Genomic DNA, 23,060 nt, shown 5'->3' on the forward strand with positions numbered 1-23,060 from the left:
TGTAGAGCAGAGTTAATTTTCTTATTGATGATCCTAGGTTTGTATCCCTTTTGTTTGAGTGTCTCAGACAGTGTTTTTAGATGCATATCTCTGTCATCGGTGTTGGAGCAGATGCGGTGGTACCTGGTGGCTTGGCTATGGATGATGCCTTGCTTTGTGTGGGATGGATGGAAGCTGGATTTGTGCAGGTAGTTGGATCGGTCTGTGGGTTTTCTGTATAGGGATGTATGTAGTGTGTCCTTGTTTATTGTGACAGTTGTATCCAAGAAGTTTACACTTTCTGTGGAGAAGTCCATTTTGAGTTTGATAGATGGGTGAAATTTATTAAATGCGTGATGGAACTTTCTGAGGTTTTCTTTTCCGTCCGTCCAGACAATGAAAATATCATCAATGTAGCGATAATATGTGTAGGGTTTGTGAAGTTGTGTTTCCAAGAATCGTTGTTCCAGGTCAGCCATAAATAGATTGGTATATTGTGGTGCCATTCTCGTCCCCATGGCAGTGCCCATGGTTTGCAGATATATATTGTTATTAAAACTGAAGTAGTTGTGTGTGAGGATGAATTCTATGAGTTTAGTAATGGTTTGAGGACTGTATTTCTGGTTATGAGTATGTTCTGAGAGGAACAGAGAGCAGGCCTCAATTCCATCTTCGTGTAGGATGTTGGTATATAGAGATTCCACATCCATGGTTACAAGTATGGAATTGGCAGGCAAGTTTGTAATTTGACTGAGTTTGTTAAGGAAGTCAGTGGTGTCTTGTATGAAGCTCTTAGTGTTTTTAACAAAGGGTTTTAAAATATTTTCCACTAAGCCTGAAATTGGTTCAGTTAGTGTGTCCATACCTGTTATTATAGGTCTGCCTGGGTTCCCTGGTTTGTGGATTTTCGGAAGCATGTAGAATGTCCCTATGTTGGGATTGGTGGGTATGAACGTTTCCAATCCTTTTTGCTGTTCCTCTGGGACAGATCTGATTAGCTTCCTCAGTTTGGTAGTGTATTCCTTGGTGGGGTCTTTGATCAGTTTCTTATAGTATGTGCTGTCTGATAATTGTCTGTTTCCCTCTTCTATATAATCTTGGGTGTTCATATTAACGACTGTTCCTCCCTTGTCCGCTGGTTTGATATTTCCTTAGATCCTTGATTGCATCTCTTTCTATTGGTGAGAGATTAGCTCTATTTTTATTATGGTGCTGCTTTGTGACTAAGGATGTAGTTCTTAGCCGGAAACTTTCAATGTAACTGTCCAATTTGCTGTTGCGTCCTGGTGCTGGAGTGAATTGAGAGTTCTTTTTCTTGATATTGTAATCCGGCGTTGTGGTAGTTTTCTCTTTATCATGAAAGAACTCTTTTAATCGTAATCTCCTAAAAAATTCTTCCAGGTCTTAGTACAGTTCAATGTCATTGTCGGGTTTAGTAGTCGGAGCCCAATATGCAAGGCTGGAGACGTGGATGAATCAAAAGCGAGGTACCGATAGGGATGAGACGTAAACGAAGTCAGGATAAGCAGAGGTCAGTTCAGGCAGCGAAGGTTCAGACACGATAAGGAAAGCGAAGGGTCAATATCCAACGAAACAATTATAAGGGAGCACTGACGCATATACGTAGAGAGCACAGTATATCTGAGCAATGAATGAACTAAACGGCACAGATTTATAGGAAGGAGGAAGGGATACTCCCTCTGATGTCCAGATTAACCTGATTCTATACACCTGGGAATATTGTGACTGTGCCTTTAAGAAAAGGAGTTGTATGCGCGCGCGCCACTAGAGGGCGTGCGAGAGACGGAACGTGTTCTCCGTTTCTGTTGGGACGGCCCTGTAGTTGTGTTCCGGCCGTCCTGAAGATCACCAGGCCGGGAAGAAGACCGGGGCATCGTCAACGGCGGGGGGGGGCAGTTCTGCCACGTCGGAACCCTCTTCGTGCGTCGCCATATCGGCGGTGTGGGTCAGAAGGAGGACGCGGCGTGGGACCAAGGTGAGTACCGCGGCGGGGACCTGACAGTCATCTAATTTTGTACTTGGACAAAATGATAGTCCTTTGGAGAGGACAGATATCTCAGGTAGGAACAGTTCGTAATCTGAAATATTTATAATTCCTGAGCTGTTTGTGTTGTAGTCCGGGTTAGTAGTGAGACCATCGGCTGTTTCAGGTGCTCTGGGTGCTTTAGTGGTGATCCTGGTCTCTCCCTCTCTTTGGCATTTGCTGACATTTTGGGAAAGCCTGTTAAGTTTGTTGTTTTTCTTCATGAAAAGCTCTCTCTTTTGTTTTGCGTTTAAATATTGCATTTCTTTTTCCGCTTTTTCAGTTGTGTGTATGTTCATTCCCCGTAGTTTCTGAAGTACATGTAGAACATGTACTGGTCGGTTTTAAACTGTGTTTTTCACTTGCTTGGTCAGAAATGCTTTTGACTTGATAAAGGGTGGACTCCCGAAAGCTTGTCTATTATTTTAAATACTGTTAGTCCAATAAAAAAGGCATTACAAGATTCTGCAACATTCTGCTTTTTTGCATTAGTATAAATAGGGTATTTTATAGAATTGACAGGTTCTAGAATAGGTTGGCTTAGTGGGCGAATTGCCTTTCCAATGTACAGTTTGCCACATTAATTAGATATACTGTCCTACAATGGTACTGCAATTGACAAAGTGTCACATTTGGTATACACATTTATTGTAATTGCTAAAAAGGTGTTTTGATGGTTTTAAAAACTCACATGCTTCTCAATGGCTACACCTATAGGTACAAACTGTGTTATCCAGGTTTTAGAACTTAGTTTTGGAGTAAAGTGGCTGTGAACAAGTTTCTGAGTCCTACGTGATGTGAGAAGCACATGTGGAATTTTTATATCTGGCTGCTTTTTTTCTTTTTTATGTCTGTCACCATATCCCTATCGTATATTGGTGCTCTCTGATAGGCCTTCTTTAGACATTTGTTAGGATAGCCTTTTTCTTTAAACATAATTCTTTGGCAGCCTCCTTTTTTAAAACCCTCTAGAGTGAAGTAATTTCCGTCGGCCCATAGATATTGTCCATTTGGGATATTGTGGCGGAGGCTAGCTGGGTGAAAACTTTTCCAATTTAAAAGGTTATTAGTAGAAGTTGGTTTGAGGTATAATATAGTTTTGTTATGACCATTACCTGTTTTGGTAATATTCAAATCCAAAAATATTTCTGGTAAAAACCGATGTGAGTTACAAATTATGTGGGTTACTGACAAGGCCATGAAAATATTGTCAACATTGTCAGATATGTATATGTGTTTTGAAGGCACCTTTAAGCTTTTGGACAGTCTAGAAAAAGATTTGCATAGCTGAGGGTACAACACATGCCCATGGCAGTACCCCTAAACTGTTCATAAAATTGCTCCTTGAAAATAAACAGCAAATACATTAAAAATTATTCTCTTCACACAAGGGAGGGTAACCAAAAATCTATATTTTACATTGTTTGATTAATTATATAAATCTAGTACATGATGTTTATAAAACACTAGGTTGCTTATCTGAATGATAAGAGATTTGCTTTCTGTCTAATTATTCTGCATTGAATTGCTTTTTAATTAATACCATACAAGATGAGGATGTCAGTAGTAGGCCTTAACTTCTAAAAAGACCTTTTCAATCTGTTTCTCTCTGGTTGTACATTATATGACTGATGTTTACAAAAAATCTATTATTGAAACCTATGTACCTTGTTGGAGCTTAGTTTTATTTAATTCAATAGCTTTATATGGTATTTTAAAATGTATTTTCATGGTTACAAAACAACAGAATGATGACAGCGGCATACACCTACATAGAAATAGTAATTGGCCATTAAAACGAATAGTTAAACATACGGGATTGCTGTATAAACCAGATGAGTCATGTGGATACCTATGAACTCTCTGGGTTTCGTCAGGGGACTCCAAAGTTCCAGTTCTCAAGGTAGACACCCAAATCCTCCAGGTTATAGGGGCTGGTTCCTGATATGCCCCACTCCCCGCTTATTTCCTTCTTAAATGGGAGTGTGTCCCCCAACTTCAGCGGGAACACCCACTGACATCAGCAGGACTGCCCACCAATGTCAGCGTGACCACCCACCAAAGACAGCGGGTAGTCGAGTCCTGGTATGGTTCCGAGGTATGGCCATGGGAAGATTTACAAATACTAAAAATGGGGTGTTTTAAAAATGTGTTTCATTGTGTTAATTTACCCTTTTCTGCGCAGCATTAACTTAACTGTTGATTCCTAAAAGAAGCATCTATCAATTTTCATCGTTTATGAACTATAGCTGCCGAAACCTTGTATACATTTTGTTAATTTAATGCAGCTCATCAAGCCCCCTCCTCCTCTGATGCTGATAGTAACTAGTTCATGTATAGATAGTAACATAGTAATTTAGGTTGAAAAATGCAATGTAGTATACTGTACATGCTGATTTTGGGGTTTGTATAAAGTAACTACCAACATTGAAGATGAAAACCTTTAACACATGCAAATAACTAGAGAAAATGATTGATGTTTGGAATACTGCTGTGCTGAAAAAACTTAAATAAGGCCCATTGGGGATAGAGGAAGATATATCCCTGAAATGCATCCCTGGGCTATTTATTTCATCACTTTGTATTACTAATATGATATTGGCTTCCATACAGAAAATCAATATATGTATCCTGATCATGCTTCAACAGAACTGCTTTTTTACATATTAAAAATGGACTGAACACCTGAATTTGTTATTCTTGTAGAATAAAACTGACCTTATGATCGGCTAATAATTTCTATTACTGTCATCCAGCTAGTTTACGTCACTCTATATAACAGAAAAACCATATGCCTATGAAATAATTTATAACTTTTAAAATGCAGCATAAAATCTTTCTTTTCTTTCTTTTGCCTTCCAGATATCTCACACAGATTTCTGTAAATAAAACAGACACTGACACAGTGAAAGAAATTGCTCTTCTATGGACTTCAATAGGCTTAAAAGAAGTTCAGTTAGTAAATTATTCAGTCTTACTTGACCTACCAGGCTCTTCTCCAAATACAATCACTCTGAACAATGGTCAGTGCTATTATCCAAATGGACAGGAATGTGATGAAGAGTCCAACAGTCATCAGAGTCAGGAGTTTCTGTACTCATATGCCGCCTTCTCTGCCAAAGGAACTCTTGAGGTAACGTAACTATTTATCTCTGTCATTTTTAGTAAAATCCTCCTATAAATTGCTTAATTCTGTCACACTGACAAGATATCTGGTCCAATGCAACACATGCCAATGTGCCACCTAATATAGCCGTGAAGTAAATAAATTACAGTGGTAGATGGCAAAAAGTAGTAGGAAGTACTCATGCTGGTCCATTAATGGATCCAAAAGAAGACACAAAGTATATTATAAATAAACCTAACAAGGCAATGAATAACCTGTGTGTCTTTTCTGTTAATAAAATTTATTAGTAGAAAAAGTTGTAAGTAACTTTATATTTCACACTTCTTTGTTGAATATTGTTGTATATTCATGACTCTTGGAGGGTTCTTCTTATGCATGAATATAAAATAATACATTTTCATTGGACTAACATTTCAGAGTATCAGCCTCCCTTTATGAAGTCAAAAGCAATATTAACCACAAAACATCTAAAGAAGATATGGGCAGCTGTACAGGGGTTAAGGAAAATGATAAAGAATGATACGGGATAAGACACAGCAGTTTAAGGTGTTCGTAAATTAATTTAGCCAGTGTGAAAAACAGTGTGAATACGATCCATTTGGTGGTTGAGGGTGGAGTGAGACAGTAAGAGAGGACTACTTGGGTGAGGGTACATTGATTGAATCGAGGGCCGTATTTAGAACTTTGTTGATTTTGCTGGTGGACCTGGCAGATGGCTTATTTAGCATGCTGGTTGAGGGTTTTGGAGGTAAGGTTTTATGCTTCTCAGAATAGGTGGGATTTTAGTGCACAAAATTAGAGTTAGAACTGGGTAGGTGAATGCCAAAGAAGTGATACAGCATATGTGAAATCCTGAGTACGCAAGTTAGGAGAAGTAATAATAATAGAAGAGAGACGCAAGTCATGGGAGGAATGGTCAGAAGTATTTGGATATGGAAGTAGAGATAAAGAGGGGTGCAGAATTGCAAAGGGTGCGATAGGTCAGGAGCTTGAATTTATTTATGGAGGTCATAGGGAGCCAATGGAGTTATTGGCACAGTCGGGCAGCAGATGAACGAAAGAAAAATTAGTCTGTCACCAATGTCCAGGATGGATTGAATCGGTGAAAGTTAGGAAAGAGGAAGATCAGTTAGTTGGGAGTTTTAATCATATGTAAGACTAAAAGATCCCCCTTCATAGTACTGATTAGCACTTTAGTTTTGATATTTTTGTTTCAATCCTGTTTTAAATTCAGCAAGCTTGTTTTGAGTGAATTAGACTATTTTACAATAAGCATCCATCAATGTTCAAATATATATTATAGTTACGAAACATGCAGGGGCATAACTAGAAACATGATCCACTAGGGGGCGCTTGTGTAAACTGGTTTAAAATAAAATAAAATGAAAAACTATGATGGTGTGTAGTAGTCGAAACAAGATCGTCTTATGTTTGGTATATTTATACACTCACAATGTGTATGTGCTGGTCAAGGTCCATGTACAACCGCACTGCGGTCCGTGTATGGGGTATATATAAGAGGAAACACAAAACATACAGAAACACAATGGTGTAGTAACGTTATACGTTAGGGCACGCCAGGATAGAGGTACACTTACAGATACAACTGGTGTGTCAAGCGTGTAGAAGCTGGTTGCCGTCTGGTAGTTTTGATTCCTCCGGATTTCCTCAATCCTTCACAGCCACGAGATGGTATATAACAGGTGAGTAAATAAACTATTCCATCAAAGATGTGTACTGGAGGTAATGATTTATTCTGGGCACATGCCCAAATGAGTATAAAATAAAATATGCGTATGAGTAGTCTTCATTAAGAAGTACTATTCCGCTTTAAAATAATATAAAATTAAGTATAAAAGGTCCGTATGTATAAAAAGAGCTCTATAGAAAATCCTCTCGGCGCGTTTCGCCAAAAAGCAGCTTCCTCTGGAGTGTCTTCTAAGCTTATCCGTAAGCTTTTTATCTGTGTGGGGTGCCATCTTCATTCTCCGACGTACATGCGTCTGACGTCAGTGTATTCACTCGATCCAATGTAATTTCAACACCAGGAGAGTGTTGTTACAGGTTGCAGCTGGGTATCCGGTGAAAGAAGAAAGGAAAGTATATATTCTTTATCCTTCAGACACCCTTTCATACTGGTTTTCACAATTTTCAGCATAACTAGAAACCACAAGGCCCTGGTGCGAAAATTGCCCCGGGCCCCTTCCAGTTTACCAAGCAACATGTCCCACAGTGCCACCTTTGCCCTAAACAGCTTTTGAGCGCCACCTTTACCCCAAACACCTTTGTTCCCAAGCAGTTTACCAGTGCCATTCTAATTCCACAAAACAGCCTGTTTGTACCATCTTTGCCCCAAACACCTTGTCTGTTCCATCATTGCACCTAAACAACTTGTCTGTGTCTTATTTTCCTGCTTCCCCCCAATACATACTCTGGCACACATATGTAAACACACACAAATTACACACACTTACTCATAGCCACTAAAACACACTCTATCCCACTGACCACTTACAAATACATGCTCACATATAAACACCTACACACCCATGCTCACACACGCACAATTACACACCCAAGCTCACACACTCACAATTACACATCCATGCTCGCACACACAATTACACATCTATGCACATACACAGGACCTTTCTAAACTATTTTGAATCGGTATGAGGAGACAGGCATAAGGGGTCACTCCATGCCCCCTAGAGGTACAGTCCCCATCGCAGCTGTGACCACTGCGTCCTCTGTAATAACGCCACTGGGAACATGCCTGTTTTGCTGTTTGCTACTGTAAGTGAGTTTGTAATATGCAGAAAAACAATTAAGAAAGATACAGAGAGATATGACAAAACAAGTCTGGTGCAGAACTATAATGCAACCAGCTTGCTAGTGTTTTAAGAATACAAAAACAGGAGAAAGAATCATGATGCACAAACCACTCATGTTCAATAGCTACCTGGGAAGATGTCTAAACATGTTTGTGTATCCTGCCCTTGCTTTGTTTTTTAATGATCCTACATTTTCCCTTTAGAGGACATGTATCTTATCCAGGCCCAATCTCATTGTCTGTTACTTTTCCTGATAATCTTTTTTTTTTTTATATTTTGAATGAAAATCAGTGATATATTTTTTTTTCCTGTGTAGGGGGAAATTGTTGATGTACAGTATGGTACTGTGGATGATCTTCTGCAAGCAACCCAAGGAAAAAATATAACAAACAGCTTTGCCCTTTTAAAATTGGGGGTATTGCCATTATTGTACAAGGTTAGTAAAATGTTTTCCGGTTTCTGTAAATATACACGCTTTTCCATAATATCTTTGTTTTTTTATTTGCAAAACAAGGATTAATAATTTGATTCATGTAAAGAATTGTAATAGGGGGCCTGATTGGGGAGTTGTTCTGCCCATTAGACAAAAAATATTTCTGCAGTCTTTTTGATCATAACAGGTTAAATAGAACTCCTTGTAGCTTAGCACTAATAACCATATTGTATTCAGATAGATAATTTCGAACAAGGTCATTTGGATTCAAATTCAGTTCACCTGTAGTCGGAGTGGAACTACCAATCTGTTGCTCATTAACCCTGGTAGATTGTTATCTTTGTTCTTCATTCAAAAGATCCTTTAAGTGCCCTCTACACCTACTGGCTCTCGTCTTGGGTGAAATAACAGTGAACAAGAGTCATAATGTGATTCTCTATTCTGTTTCAAGAAGCATATTCCTAGAAAATGATCATGAGTCGTATCTGTTCTTTGTCGTTTCTTCCATGACAACTACAACAGCCAGCTATAAAGCTTGTAGAAAAACTCAAATGAGCTAAAATAGAGGCTAAAAAAGAAAGCAATGGAATAGTTATAATAACTAAAGTCAAAATCATTGGAACATATTGTATACCAGTCAAAAGAATTTAAACTGCTACACAGCTGCAGTCATAATGCACTAATAGCAATGGTTAGGTAGGTATGTGTTGTGTTGGACATGCCTATATACAGTGACATTTTCTGGTCTAGGCCAGAATCTCAAGCGCTGCCTAACCTTCTGAGGTGAAGCACTGCTTTACAGCATCCTGGTGCACTTATGTGTGGTGCAGGAATGAGATCCTTCTTTGGTGCAGCTAATAGTGCTGATTCTGTTCAGCCCTGTAGCAGAGACCACATGCTATATTACCTAACAGAGGACAAATAATTGTCAAAAATCTAAGAGATCCTTTTATTGGAAATTATAAGTTACTTTAAAATGTGGTACTATACAACTGTGGTGCAAGGAGTGATTTTGATGCAAGAAATAAGAGATTATTATTGATTGGTTATCACCTATAACTGACACTCCAATAACATTTTCTTTATTATGTGTGCATATATAGAAGATTAAATGTGGTTCCTATAGTATGCATTAAGGATGCAAATTAGGAAACATTAGGCATATTTTGATTTATTTGTGTAATTATAAAGAACAATCTAGTGACTTTCTATGTGCAACTAAAATACTACAGTTGCCGCAAGCCTCAAAAAAGATAATGTTCCAGGACAAGTAATTATCCTACAAGCTATTTGAACAGTGCTATACCTGGCTTAAGATCATAAGACTATTGTTTCCTCCACTTCTATAACCCATCCTTTGCATGAAAACCACATCAGGGGCATAACTAGATCATTTGGCACCCTGTGTGGATTCTATATTTGGCACCCCACTTTAAAATGCAAAAACACTCCCGCTCTCACTTTTATACACCCTTACTCATACTCTCTCATACACTCACTCTCTCACTGACGTCTCCTTGTGTTCTCTTACACTCTTACTTTTACTCTCACTCACTCCTTCTCATCCTCTCTCACATGAAGTTCTACTCACGCTCTATCACTATCGCCTACTCTCTCATGCTCTCATACCTTTTCTCAATGTCTCCCTATTTTTGCCACCAACTGCTTCCATTTCCTTGTCTCCTTTCCCACTAATCCGCTTTTTCTATTGTCCCATCTTCTTCTGTCTTCTTTCTTCATCAGCTTTGTTGTCCAGGCCTCCTGGAGTACTTCTGCAAAAGGGCAGAGCCTCAGCACATGTCCACTCACTGATTGGTGGCACAGGGAGAGGCTGTTCACCTGGTGCACGCTGTGGCACCACCTTTTTGTGGAAGTACTCTGGAAGGCCAGGTCAATGGAGCTGATACTGAGAAGAAGCAGATAAAGAAAGAAGACAGAAGAAGATGAAGAAGTGGCAAGAGAAAAAGCAGAGCTGCACGAAAGGAGACGGGGACAAGGAATAGGTCTTTGGAGAAGGTAGGAAAACGTTTAGAGGAAGGGAAGTTCTGGGAGACTTGATAACTATGTGTGCCAGTGTGGCACCCCTCTGACCTTGCCTCCCTCAGTATGCCACTGAACCACATCCTTCAGTATTTCCTTCATCATTTTATTAATCCATAAATCATGAAATGTATTTGAGAAAGTAAAATTTTCTCAGTTCATTCCAAGTCAGTTAAAGTAAGAGAATAATTTCCAATACAGGAATGAATTGTTCTTTAAAATCACTTTGGAAAGAATACAATTAAACCACAGGTATTTCTACTGGTCACAGTTACTTTCCAGAAAGTCTTAATAGAAAATCACAGTTCTGTGCTTGAAAAGATATTTTGTTATCTATACGTATTGAGCAGCTTTCCAGTATATATATAGTTTTGAAAGGCTAGTTATTTTGAACAGATTTAACAGCTGTTGTTGACCACCACAGTAATAACCTCTTTCTGACCTCTGGAAAATTGAGATATAGCTTTGTGTCTTTATTTCCAGGGGAGCTCTGGGATTCTACAAAGTAGTGAGATAACAATGTTCCAGTTCCAACAACCAGTTTCATATGATCGTTGTATGATATGAACTACTTTCCCTTGGGTCTCTTGATCAGATAACATCTATGTTTTCTGATGATATTTTACAAACTCTTAAACCTTTATGTTATTTTGGACATAAAGTGTCTGTGTTAAATCCTAGCAAAAATGAGACCTAAGTAATACCCTTACAAAAAAAATACTGCAGTTTTTCTGAAGTAATACTGCAGTTTTTTGGACATGAAAAAACTGCAATACTGCACTTTTACTGCAGTATTACTTCACATTTACTGCACTTTTACTGCATTTGTACTTCACTGTACTGCAGTTGTACTGCAGTTATTTTTGTACGGAAGTACAAATGCAATAAAGCTACAGTACTTTGAAGTACAACTGTAGGTTTGCAGTATAAAAAAAAAAGTGCAGTAATACTGCAGTAAATGTGCAGTAATACTGCAGTAAAAGTGCAGTAAAAGTGCAGTAAAAGTGCAGTAAATGTGCAGTAATACTGCAGTAAAAGTGCAGTATTGCAGTTTTTTCAGAAAAAAACTGCAGTAATTTTTCGTAAGGGTAGTCTACTTGTATTTTGCTGGTTCTGTGCATTTTTAGACATTACATTTTTAACTTTGAAGACCTTCTATATGCATACTAAATTATATGGCAATGTGCATTACATTGGAATGGTTGTTTATCCAGGTAGTGCAGCCTGAATCATTGAGTCCACATGTAAGTGATGCTTTCTTAAAATCAGGTCATTGCATGCATCTGAAAGGACCAATTAATAATTCCACACCATTTGGAACCAGGGGGATTCCCGCCCTAGGCCTAGGCCAGAATACATCACTGCATTCATTTACTGGTGCATAAACTGCAATTTTCCAGATTATTTCTAAGAAAAAAAGAATAGTGGTCACACAGAGGTGAAAATTAAAGAGGACTGTTAGCATTTTGCATCAGAGATTGCCAGAGAAAAGGCAGATTGAATGTGAGTGATTAAAGTGGAATGTCAGTGCAAATATATATTACATACAGAAAGTTGAGAATTCTGCCCATGAGTTTACCAATTAGCCTCATAGTACTTTTATACAAAGTTCCTGCTAGGAATGGTGGGCTTGTGAGGGCCCTTCTCATGATCTTACAATCTAAGGGAGTAGTATGAGTAATAGAAACAAAAGGAGGGATGCAAAAGAGGGAGTAGTAATGCACTTGTAGCAGTAATTAGGGCTAAGTGGTTTCATGTTGCAAAAGAGGATGTATGAATAACGTGAACAGAGGGTTGGGTAGGTTAGTGCTTGTTTTCAGATGGTGGTTTCCAGAGGGCTTGAGCTGTTTCAGGAAAGCTACAAGAGGTGAAAAGATTAAAAAGAGAAGATAGTTTTTAGGTTAGAAAAGGGAGCTGAGTAATGCTAGGAGGCCAGAAGCGGAGGGGATTAAGATAAAGGGATGTGCTTTTCCCAATGTAAATAACATTTGGCCAACAAAAAAACAACATCCCCAAACTACATAATTGGTACATATACAGGAAAAACATGCATAATAATACAAAACATGAATTAGTAAACTTGCTTGTAGATCTGGCAAAGTCCAAATGAAGTTGAACACCATTTTGATTATTGTAAGGGCCTCTCTTGGTGCTTGGTTTCCGATGGTGGTCTGCAGAGACCTTGGGATGTTTTAAAAAAGCTACGAGAGGGCAAAGGACATCCATGTTTCTTGTTTAAAAAGTAAATCTGAATGAAAACTGATAATGCTCAGTGATATAAGCACACATCAAGTATAATGCTGTGGCAGTATCTTATTTTTTTCTGCTGAAAAATCTATTTATGTAAATTACAATGTACATAAAATAATAAAATATTCAGGCTCTGTTGTATACATATCAAGGAATGGGGCGCATGAACATGTAAAGAGAAAAGAACAAAACACAATAGTGTAATATGTCCAAATAATAAATATGAGTGATAACAACGTGATGCACTCACAAAGGTAGTAAGTAAAGGAGGCCCATCAAATTAGAAAAATTCTTCTGGGTGTCTGGAAAGCAAATGAAGAAAACCACAAATGGTGCAGTATAATGAAACTATATTTAATAGAAAGAGAGCTTATATAACTCACAAAAGGGTTGGCATAACCGAAATGTTATGCAAAATAGCAGATTAAAAACGTCCAGCAGATCAAAGGAAGTCCAAATACGATAAAGGCTCAGTCTCAACGCGTTTCGCCAAACTCCGTTGGCTTCTTCAGGAGAAAAAAAATATAAGTGTATTCCAACAAGGTAAACAGATCATTTACCTTGTTGGAATACACTTATATTTTTTTTCTCCTGAAGAAGCCAACGGAGTTTGGCGAAACGCGTTGAGACTGAGCCTTTATCGTATTTGGACTTCCTTTGATCTGCTGGACGTTTTTAATCTGCTATTTTGCATAACATTTCGGTTATGCCAACCCTTTTGTGAGTTATATAAGCTCTCTTTCTATTAAATATAGTTTCATTATACTGCACCATTTGTGGTTTTCTTCATTTGCTTTCCAGACACCCAGAAGATTTTTTCTAATTTGATGGGCCTCCTTTACTTACTACCTTTGTGAGTGCATCACGTTGTTATCACTCATATTTATTATTTGGACATATTACACTATTGTGTTTTGTTCTTTTCTCTTTACATGTTCATGCGCCCCATTCCTTGATATATTTGCTGTTGTACACTTTATGAGGAGTGTTGTTTTTGGGAGCTGCTAACCTTATTAGGGTATTTACATTTTTATATTTATCACGTGGAGGTGTTTCGCTTTTGTTTATTATCTGTTGTATACACTCTGTGATATGTAAAAGTCTTGTTCCACCTACACTGATACTTTTAACACTATTGTAACTAAATACAGCATAAGAAACATAATTCATTGACACTGTTGATTGCCAAAACCTTTCCCAGAATTATTTATTTAATCATAAAAAAAGTTGTCTATAACATAATAATTTCTGCACAAACATTTAACTCCCATGGGATGCAAAATCAGGTGCTGATAGGATTTTGCTATATAAACTAAAAAAAAAACTTTATTTCTGTGTTTTATGTGATTAAACCTGCAGATGAATTACAGATCTGCTAAAGGTTTAACATAATGGGGAGTTCAGTTAATAATATTTTAATTAAATTCTGTATCTAAATCAATGGCTTTCCTCAATCTAGGAAAAAGACTTTGTAATTGTAGTATATTTTCATATAGTTATGTCTTTTTGACAAGATCATTTTTTTGCAGCATCTGTAAGTATACAAAAATAGGGATTTCATCATAGCAGAGAGGAATATCTACCTTCTGAGGCCTACTGTTTGCTACACAACAAAACCTGCAATCAGCATTTTGCAAGAACCAAAGTTAATTTATGAATTGTAATGTCAGCCAAAGAACTGAACGCATAATCATACAAATTTAGCTAATATGGAAAATGCGTTTATACATTCCTTTCATATAAATTTATTATATGAATACACAGTATTGGTTTGCAGATATTTTAGAATAAATCAACTGGTGGGAGCAGGGTGGTTACCAAGAATCTTCGCAGATAGCCGTTACCTAAGTAACAACTCAATACCACATAAAATATATAAATGTATTGTTAAAGTGACAATAAAAAGCTCCATAAAATGTGATTCCCTTTCCCCAGATGTCCCACATGACTTTGCAACTTCTGCTGCTTTCTGAACATACCTTTTATGCTATGATCTACATAAAAGTATCTGTCACTGTTAACCCATCACGGCTACCAAAAATGTTATCCTGTGGATTGGTCTCCAATGATACATTAATTTAGATGTCTCAGTTTGTCATGTAAATACAATTAAATACACTTATTTAGAGATGAAAAGAAGTATGGCACTCTAATGTAAATTAGAGAATTTAGAGATGAATATTAGATATACCTAAAAAATGATAAGGCAGTTGGAGGTTCAGAAACCAACAACAATATTGAGGGGAAAAACACATAAAATAAAAAAATAATAATGTTTATTGATTCTCATCAAGTTTATAATAGGTGATAGGTACATGGATATCCAAATCTTCAACAACCAGATTTGGTCACAGCTAAAATGTATGGGGACCGTCTATTGTAAAATTATACTACTTGTTAAAAAATAAAATCTCATTGAGATAATAGCCTAAAAGGAAACAATGTATGAACAGTGAACCATATAATGCTTAGTCCACCACTATGCTGTTACTTCAATATAAGTCTTAATATTAGATACTGCTGTTTTATCCAAAAAGTCTTCCTATTTACATATACAAAGTCACTCCTAGAACCTCTGGTCACCATCACACAACTTGTGCTAAAGCTTCATAAATGATGTCCACAGAAACCAATGCATTACAGGAATGTCTCTATTTATCTAAAATGGTACATGTTCCTTGGAAGTTTGATGTTGCATTTTTGCAAATGGAGCTGGGATTTTTATCAGAATTGATGTTCTACTCAATGCTGACATGGTACAGACAGACATTATCCATTATGCAATACCATTAGAGAGGCATTTAATTGGCCCCAGATGTATTTTGCAACATGACAACGACCCCAATAATACATCCTAAGTTATTAAGAATTATCTTCAAAGTAAAGAAAAACAAGGTGTCCTGGAAGTGATGGTATGGCCCCCACAGATTTGATGATGTTGAGATCAGGTCTCTGTCTGGGATTACATAAAGAAAGAAGCAATTGAGGATGCCTAAATCTCTGGTTAGTTCTCCATGTTTCGAACAATCTAACTGCCAAGTTAATTAAAAAACTGTGTGCAAGTGAATCCAGAAGATTGATGATGGTTTAAAGGCAAAGGGTTGATTTAGATTCTTCTGAATCAGATTTGTTAAATGATAAAAAAATATACCATTGATATGTCTATAGGGCCTAAAACCTTTGCATAGTACTTAATAATGATAATAATAAATATTATGCAAATAATAACATTACATTGCAAAGCCTTGTCTAGTAGAAAATTACATGTCCCAGTATTGTCGTGTGCTAACAGGAATGTTCTGGTGGTATATAGGCATGTTTTATGTCATATTACAGCTTTGGGGCTTATAATTCTGTAGAATCATCTTGCTACAAAATAACAGGACTCGTCCCCCAGAAGGGTCCTCAGTGGGATACATAGTGTTTGTGGCTTTTTGTCAGCTAACCAGACGTACTGTGTATATATACACCTTTTTTGTCAATCGCTTTAACTCCTTATCTATTATAAAAGCACTAGGGAGAAAAAAGCTACAATTAAAATTGTGTGTTATCTTGTGAAGACTAAATTCTGTCATTCAAAATCAATATACACTAAGCTTTTATATACCATTCCACCTATGATCTTTCACTTACTAGGATTATTACCTGCACCTTTTAAATGCATACCTGTGAACTCTCTGGGTGCATCTCCAGTTCATCCCATCTTTCTCCTCTACCTACTTTCCCACACACTTAATACTGTTTGGGGCTAGACCCTGCCCTATGTTTAACTAGCCCCACCTACATGACCAACTATCCCAACCCCCTTATAATGCCCCTCCCTAAAAAGATGGAGGCTCCTTGTAACAAGGAAGTTCCCAAGTATGTTTATTAGGTATACATGTTGTCACATTTATTCATCTTTATAAAGCTTCAAAGAACATCTTCAGTAGCAATGTTTCAGTTACTCCTGTAACTCACTTTCATCTATAGTATCTTGGCTAATATTTGACCTCTATACATTTAAACGTACTGAATATATTGTTTTTCTGTTTTCTACAATTCTGAAGGACAGTATCAGGAACACTTAGTAATATGACATCTACTTTATGTATTGGTTAGATATGCTTTAACGTAGAAAAATAGAAAATAATGGTAGATTAATTTTGAAGTACTGTCACAAGTGGCCCTTGATATTTCCATTTAGTAATTATACGTCCTGTAGCGTTGCTAATTAGTAAAACACAAATATATTTTGTGTTGTAAACACTTAAGATCTAATTGAGGGTACTAAGAATATGCAGTTTCAGATCTGAAATGGCTTTGAGGCGACAATAAACCTTGGGTTTTTTTTTTAAACATACTGATAATTAATTTACATTTTCTCAAAATGTGCATAAACACATGGTGGCATTGTATGTTTGGCATACAAATCATAGACAAAGATTTTTTTTGTTAGAATTCAAAGAGGATGTACTCATCCCAGGGGAAGCAGAAACCCAGTGGAGTCACATGGATTTACATCACATCACATGGTCCTGCTCTGTTCCTGCTTTCCCTGTGGAATTGCACTGAGAGGTCTGGTTCACAGAGAAGGAGATGATGAAAGAAGACACAGGGTGAAGTGAATGAAGATAAAAGAACAAGAAAATGCAAGAAGAGAAATTGAGCTGCGATAAAGGAGACAGGGACAAGGAAGTGGTCCGCGGAGAAGTTTGGGAGACATTGAGAGAAAGTGTGAACGTGTGAGAAAGTGAATGAGAGTCAGAGAGAGCAGAAGTGTGAAAGAGAGTTAAAAAAAACCCCAGCAAAATGCAAATGAAAATTCTTTCTGCTTTGTTTTCTTTGTCTTTCATTTGTGGACACTAGAATTGGCAAATTTTGTTAAAATTTAAATTTGTACGTATCCAAAAGCACAAGTCTATATACCAATAGAATCATAGATAAATAATCTTTAAAAATGTCACATCTACATTTAGGGATTGTAAAAATGGATTGTGTGTTTTCCTATTTGTTAATATTAAAGACTCATCAACTGAAACTGACAGTATGGTGATTTCAACACAGCAACAGGGAACATGCCCACTGGAAGTGTTTTCTACTATTAATTTCTTATTTCTTTTTCTCTTTATCTAATCACCATCTTTTTTGCTTTATGGTAGTGTATTGGTAATATAGCAACGTACTCATATTTTGTGTAATTATTAAATGAGTGTAATTATTAAGTATTTTATTATATTAGGTAAGTGAGAAAATTGTTGGTACACTTATTTCTTTGTCAGTGAAATCTATGCATCAATTCAGTGACAAATAAGTCTCATTCACTTATCTTATTCTTAAGAAGCACTGGATATCTACACATGCACTTGTATTAGAAGTGCATATATTTGAATTACGTTTTCTTCCATGTAATTTAATCTTTTAATGAACACAGTGCTGTACCACCTGTAGGGAACCCAATTATGGAGGCTGCAGTGCCATAAGGAGCAAAGGGTAGGGGCACATATGTCTTTCCTAGTGGCTGGAGTACTTTTTGAAATTAAGTACAGTCATGTATTAAATTTTCTTTTAAACATATTAATTAAAAACAAATTATGTTAATGTTAAAGTACCCCACAATATAAGATTATTTATGATAAACCCATTAAATTAAGTCAAATGATTGTCACAAAGCAAACTGCAAAATTAATTCTCCACCCAGGTTTATAATCCACTTCCACTGATATTTGTTTAGATAAACACACACTCATAGGTAGATGTTACTTGAACGAATCCATATGTAAGCAATCACTACATGAAATTAAAACCACCTTGATTAAAGAGTCTAAGTTTGAGTATTTCTGCTGTTAGGTGTCACAGATATACATGAACAAAAACCTTTTTTTTGTTCCAGAGACTAAATTTAATTTCTGCTTTTTTATATGGGACATGGTATTTAACTATATATCTATTGCATTAAACTTTATGATGCAGTAAAATAATAATTCCTGTCCATGAAATATTATTGACTGCTGGCCAATGAACATTCATTCACAGCAATGATACCAGATATTTAGTAGTAATTATGCATCACATTAAGGTTATATTTAATTGAACATTGTATTTCAATAAATTCAATAGTTTATAATGTTCAATGTAAAATGTAAGAGTTTGTTTTCTAAATATGCCATCAATGCATCTATTTTCTATTTCTATTATAATTTTAACAGATATATGAATCTATTATAGTTTTTTCTTCTTAGCCTTTAATAGTAAGTGGTGTATATCAAAGACAAATACATTTACTCAACAAGAGACTAGCAACAAAATGTTCAACAAAACCAAAAAACATACGCTTTAAGCAAATAAGCAAATGTGTTCATTTACCATGGTCATAATGTCACAAAGTCAACAATCTATTTGTCTTAAATGTGGAAAAGGTGAATGTATTGTGTCAAGGTGGTTTGTAAAACTTTGGTACACCTGCATTTATTGGTCAGTAAATATGCACAAGTTGTAAATCCAAATATACATTTTAAACATTACTGGAGACATTTAGCAAATGTTTCTTCAGTCTGCCCACAATACCACAAACCTTCCAACATCTTATGACTCAAAAGTGGGACAATCAGAATTTTTTCCCCCAGTGTACATGGGCCCCACATTGACATTGTTTTTTCTTTAAAGTTCAAAACTCTTTTTCACCTCTTTAAAGCATTCTTCTGTTTGAAGAATGTTAGTTAACGTATGCCAGTGTCTTAATAAAACATACTTTTATCTACAGCTAATTTGTTTCTTAATTCATACCTCCCAAAATTTCAAATGCTTTACTAAAACTCTTTATTTTATTTTATTATATATATATATATATATATATATATATATATATATATATAATATATATACTTTATATTATATACACAGCACTGTGCAAACGTTCTAGGCAGGTGTGAGAAAATGCTGTAAAATAAGAATTCTTTTCAAAATAAATTATTTAACAAAATGTAAAGTGAGTAAACAGAAGACATCTCTAAGTCAAAACAATATTTGGTGTGACTACTCTTTGCCTTCGGCTTTAATTCCTCCAGGTATATAGGTATACTTGCATAGTTCTCCGAGATGTTTGGAACAACCACCTGCCAACTTGAAGAATTGATGCTGTTTTGAAGGCAAACGTTGGTAACACCAAATATTGATTTGATATTTCTTCTGTTCGCTCACATTATTGTTAAATGATAAAAATAAGCTATGAATATGTCTAGTTTTGAAATAATTAATACTTTTATTTTTCATAGCTGCCTAATGGTTTTGTACATACACACACACATACAATCTAAACAATAAAATCTTTGCAACATCAGTCTTCTGATTAATATATTGCTTACTGTTTACATAACAATATTGCCTGTTTTGTTGTTCAATTTGTTTTAAAAATCTTTATTGTTTTCATAATATCCAGTTAAATCTGTAACTTAAATCTCTATTTTAGCAAGTATATAAATGTTTTATTAATAGCAATTAAATTAACCGTAATGACAGATTTGTCTATTTTAATTTCCAAAGGCAATGATGAAATTCCTTTCTTCCACAAGTAATTTTGGAAGGCATATGCACACTGTATTTTTTGTTACGGCTGAAAATCTGGCTTGTGTACAGTTATATGAACCACAACTATATAATTGTCTTTAGCACCTCAGTGACTAAAGTGGGACACCATTTTCTGAAACCCAGCCAGAATGTTTTTTAACGTCTTTAAAACTGAATAATGTCTAACATGTCAGATCACAAGACAGGTCTGAAAAGGTTTTCAGCCCAACACCTGCAAGATAATCAAATGCCCTCAAGGTTTGTTCCAAAGGGGTTGCATTGTTTAATATTAAATATGATATAATTTTGTTACAGTTCTTTCAGATGTTCACACACCATTTTTTAGGTTCTTTCTGTTTTAAGGAACATCCTTTTCTCATACATTCCTAATATATGCGTATGGTGTCACTGCAGGGAAGTTCAGAAAGTTCAGCTTGTCAAAAATGTTAGCCAAATATATAAGCTTGCTAAGAAAATCCCTATACAACAGATGGGATAACATGTTTTCTTTTCCCCAAACCATCTGACTTCCCTCTATGTTGTAACACTGTTTTGAAAATCATCTTAAAACAGTCAGGAAGACCAGATCTTTACCAATAGTTTGCACAAAAGTGGCAAAAAAAAACTAATGCAGTTAATGAAATCTACCAAGTCAGACTATTCTGGAACCCCAGGGTCAGATGCCTGGATATGAATGTCAAATGCCAGGAAATGAATAAGGTCAGATAGCTTAACTCGTCCCCTATAAAAGCACACAAAGTCTTCTGTATTTTCTTAGCTTTATTGGAAAAGTCACAGAAATAAAGGCACTTGTTGGTTGTATAGTGTTGGGAAAGTGCTTCTCTAGAAGAAGGTGCTTTGTTATGAGTGGAAGTGCTTCTGCAAGGGGAAGGTAAAAACGGATTGCCTTGCAAGGGAGAAGATAATCAGAACCTGTACTCACAGAGGCTGCTGAGATAGAATGTCCAGGGGAGAGATACAGGGGAACAGGAAAAACACCAAGAACAAACCAACTACAGAAAAGTTGCAGGGGAGGAGGAATAGCCCAATCTCAGCTATGAGAATTGGAAAGTTGCCAGGGCAACCAGCCCCTTAAAGGGAAAAAGGGAAATAACAAAATAAACAAACTTGTTCCATGACACTCCCCGTCTGGTATCTGGAGATACCACTATATATAAACTTATGTGGAACATATGTAAATACACAACAACAATACACAAGTCCACATTCTCACTGTGATGTAATGCCACTGGCTCCAGGGTTCCTTCGGCAAGGGATATCCGGTGGGTGCACTACCTGTGCGCTTCGCAATCCGTCGGATAGGTGGTCAGTTTTCCTTTTTTTTTTTTCTTTTCTTACCTGGGCCTGATTGGACACTAGAAGGATAGTCTCTGTAATAGGCCTTATGAAGGTTTTCACAGTCCCTTGTTTGGCAACTCTTACTTCAACCTTGCGGATCCTTCCATCTGTGCTTGGGATGGTTTTAACGATAAGACCCATAGGCCACTCGTTTCGTGCCACCTGTTTGTCTTTTAACAGGACAACGTCTCCTTCTTGGATGTCTTGTTTGATAGCTTGCCATTTGTGGCGTTCTTGAAGCGTCACAAGATACTCACGCCTCCAACGGTCCCAAAATGTGTTAGCGAGGCACTGCACCTGCCTCCACTGACGTTTATACATGTCTTTTGAGTTAAAGTCTCCGACTGGAGTAGGAATGTCTCCTACCTTTTGCGTAAGGAGCATTGCTGGAGTCAGAATGCTTGGTGATTCTGGATCTGTGGAAAGTGGGACTAAAGGCCTTGCATTGACGTCTTCTATTGATAGTGCTTGCTTGTCATCATTCCCTGTCGTCTGGAACACTGTACATCCTAGGTCATCAGTGCATTTTTCTGACTGAAGAATGTCTCCTTGTGTTTTGATCGTATACCCTTGTTTATCTTTGTTTCCAAGCTTCTCTTTGACATGGAAGTGATATGGACATGGTTTAAAGAGAGATATACGACCGTTCTCCAGTAGGTTTGTTCGTAGAGCTTTTACATTATCTGGTTTGCGTATCTTGTCAATACACACTTCGCCCACTATCACCCATCCTAGATCGAGCCTTTGTGCGCACGGAGCATTATGCTCCCCATTTCGTTGTTCACGGATTTTATGTGCTCTCATGATGTCTCTGCCAAGTAACAGCAAGATCTGGGCACTTCCATCTAGTGGTGGAATGCGATCAGCTATCGCCTGCAGATGGGGATGGTGGCGTGTCACATCTGGTGTAGGGATTTCGCTTCTATCCTCCGCCATATGATTGCACTCGATGAGTGTGGGGAGAGGCATCCTTACTTTGCCGTCCACTGAACATATGGTGTAGCCATTTACTCTCCTCCCTGTTGTTTCTATCTGCCCTGCGCACGTCCGGAGAGTATAAGGGGAGGTGTTATCTTGTATGTTGAAAAGGTCAAAGAATTCTGACCTGACCAACGATCGATTGCTTTGATCATCGATGATGGCATACATCCTTATGGCTCTTTCAGGTTGTCCGTCTGGGTGCACGGCTACAAGACATATCTTAGAACAAGATCTGCCATCACTGGCTTCCCCACAGACCTCGGTGCATTTAGATGCTACAGATAGGGGGTGTGTGCTTGGATCTTCTTCCTCCCCGCCCTGCTTTGTAACAAGGTTAGGGGCCTTGATTGTTTTAGTCTTAAATGTCTCTGGATGTAAAGCTGCTACGTGTCTGTCACTGCCACACTCTGTGCACTTTATAGCTTCTTTACACTCTTTGAATAGGTGACTTGTAGAAGCACAGCATTT

General features: G+C 37.0%; 1 protein-coding gene across 1 annotated transcript in view; it reads left to right on the forward strand.

Moving 5' to 3' along the window:
• LOC149300413 (inactive N-acetylated-alpha-linked acidic dipeptidase-like protein 2) overlaps positions 1-23,060 on the forward strand; it is a 294,282-nt gene that overhangs the window by 132,600 nt on the left and 138,622 nt on the right. Inside the window, exons 4-5 of the mRNA XM_089485337.1 lie at positions 4,886-5,156; positions 8,301-8,420. Coding sequence (XP_089341463.1) covers positions 4,886-5,156; positions 8,301-8,420 — 391 coding nt within the window. The remainder of the gene's footprint in view (positions 1-4,885; positions 5,157-8,300; positions 8,421-23,060) is intronic.

This window comes from Sceloporus occidentalis, unplaced genomic scaffold (genome assembly GCF_023333645.1).
Source record: "Sceloporus occidentalis isolate IW3139 unplaced genomic scaffold, rSceOcc1.0.p SCAF_25, whole genome shotgun sequence".
Lineage (NCBI taxonomy): Eukaryota > Metazoa > Chordata > Lepidosauria > Squamata > Phrynosomatidae > Sceloporus > Sceloporus occidentalis.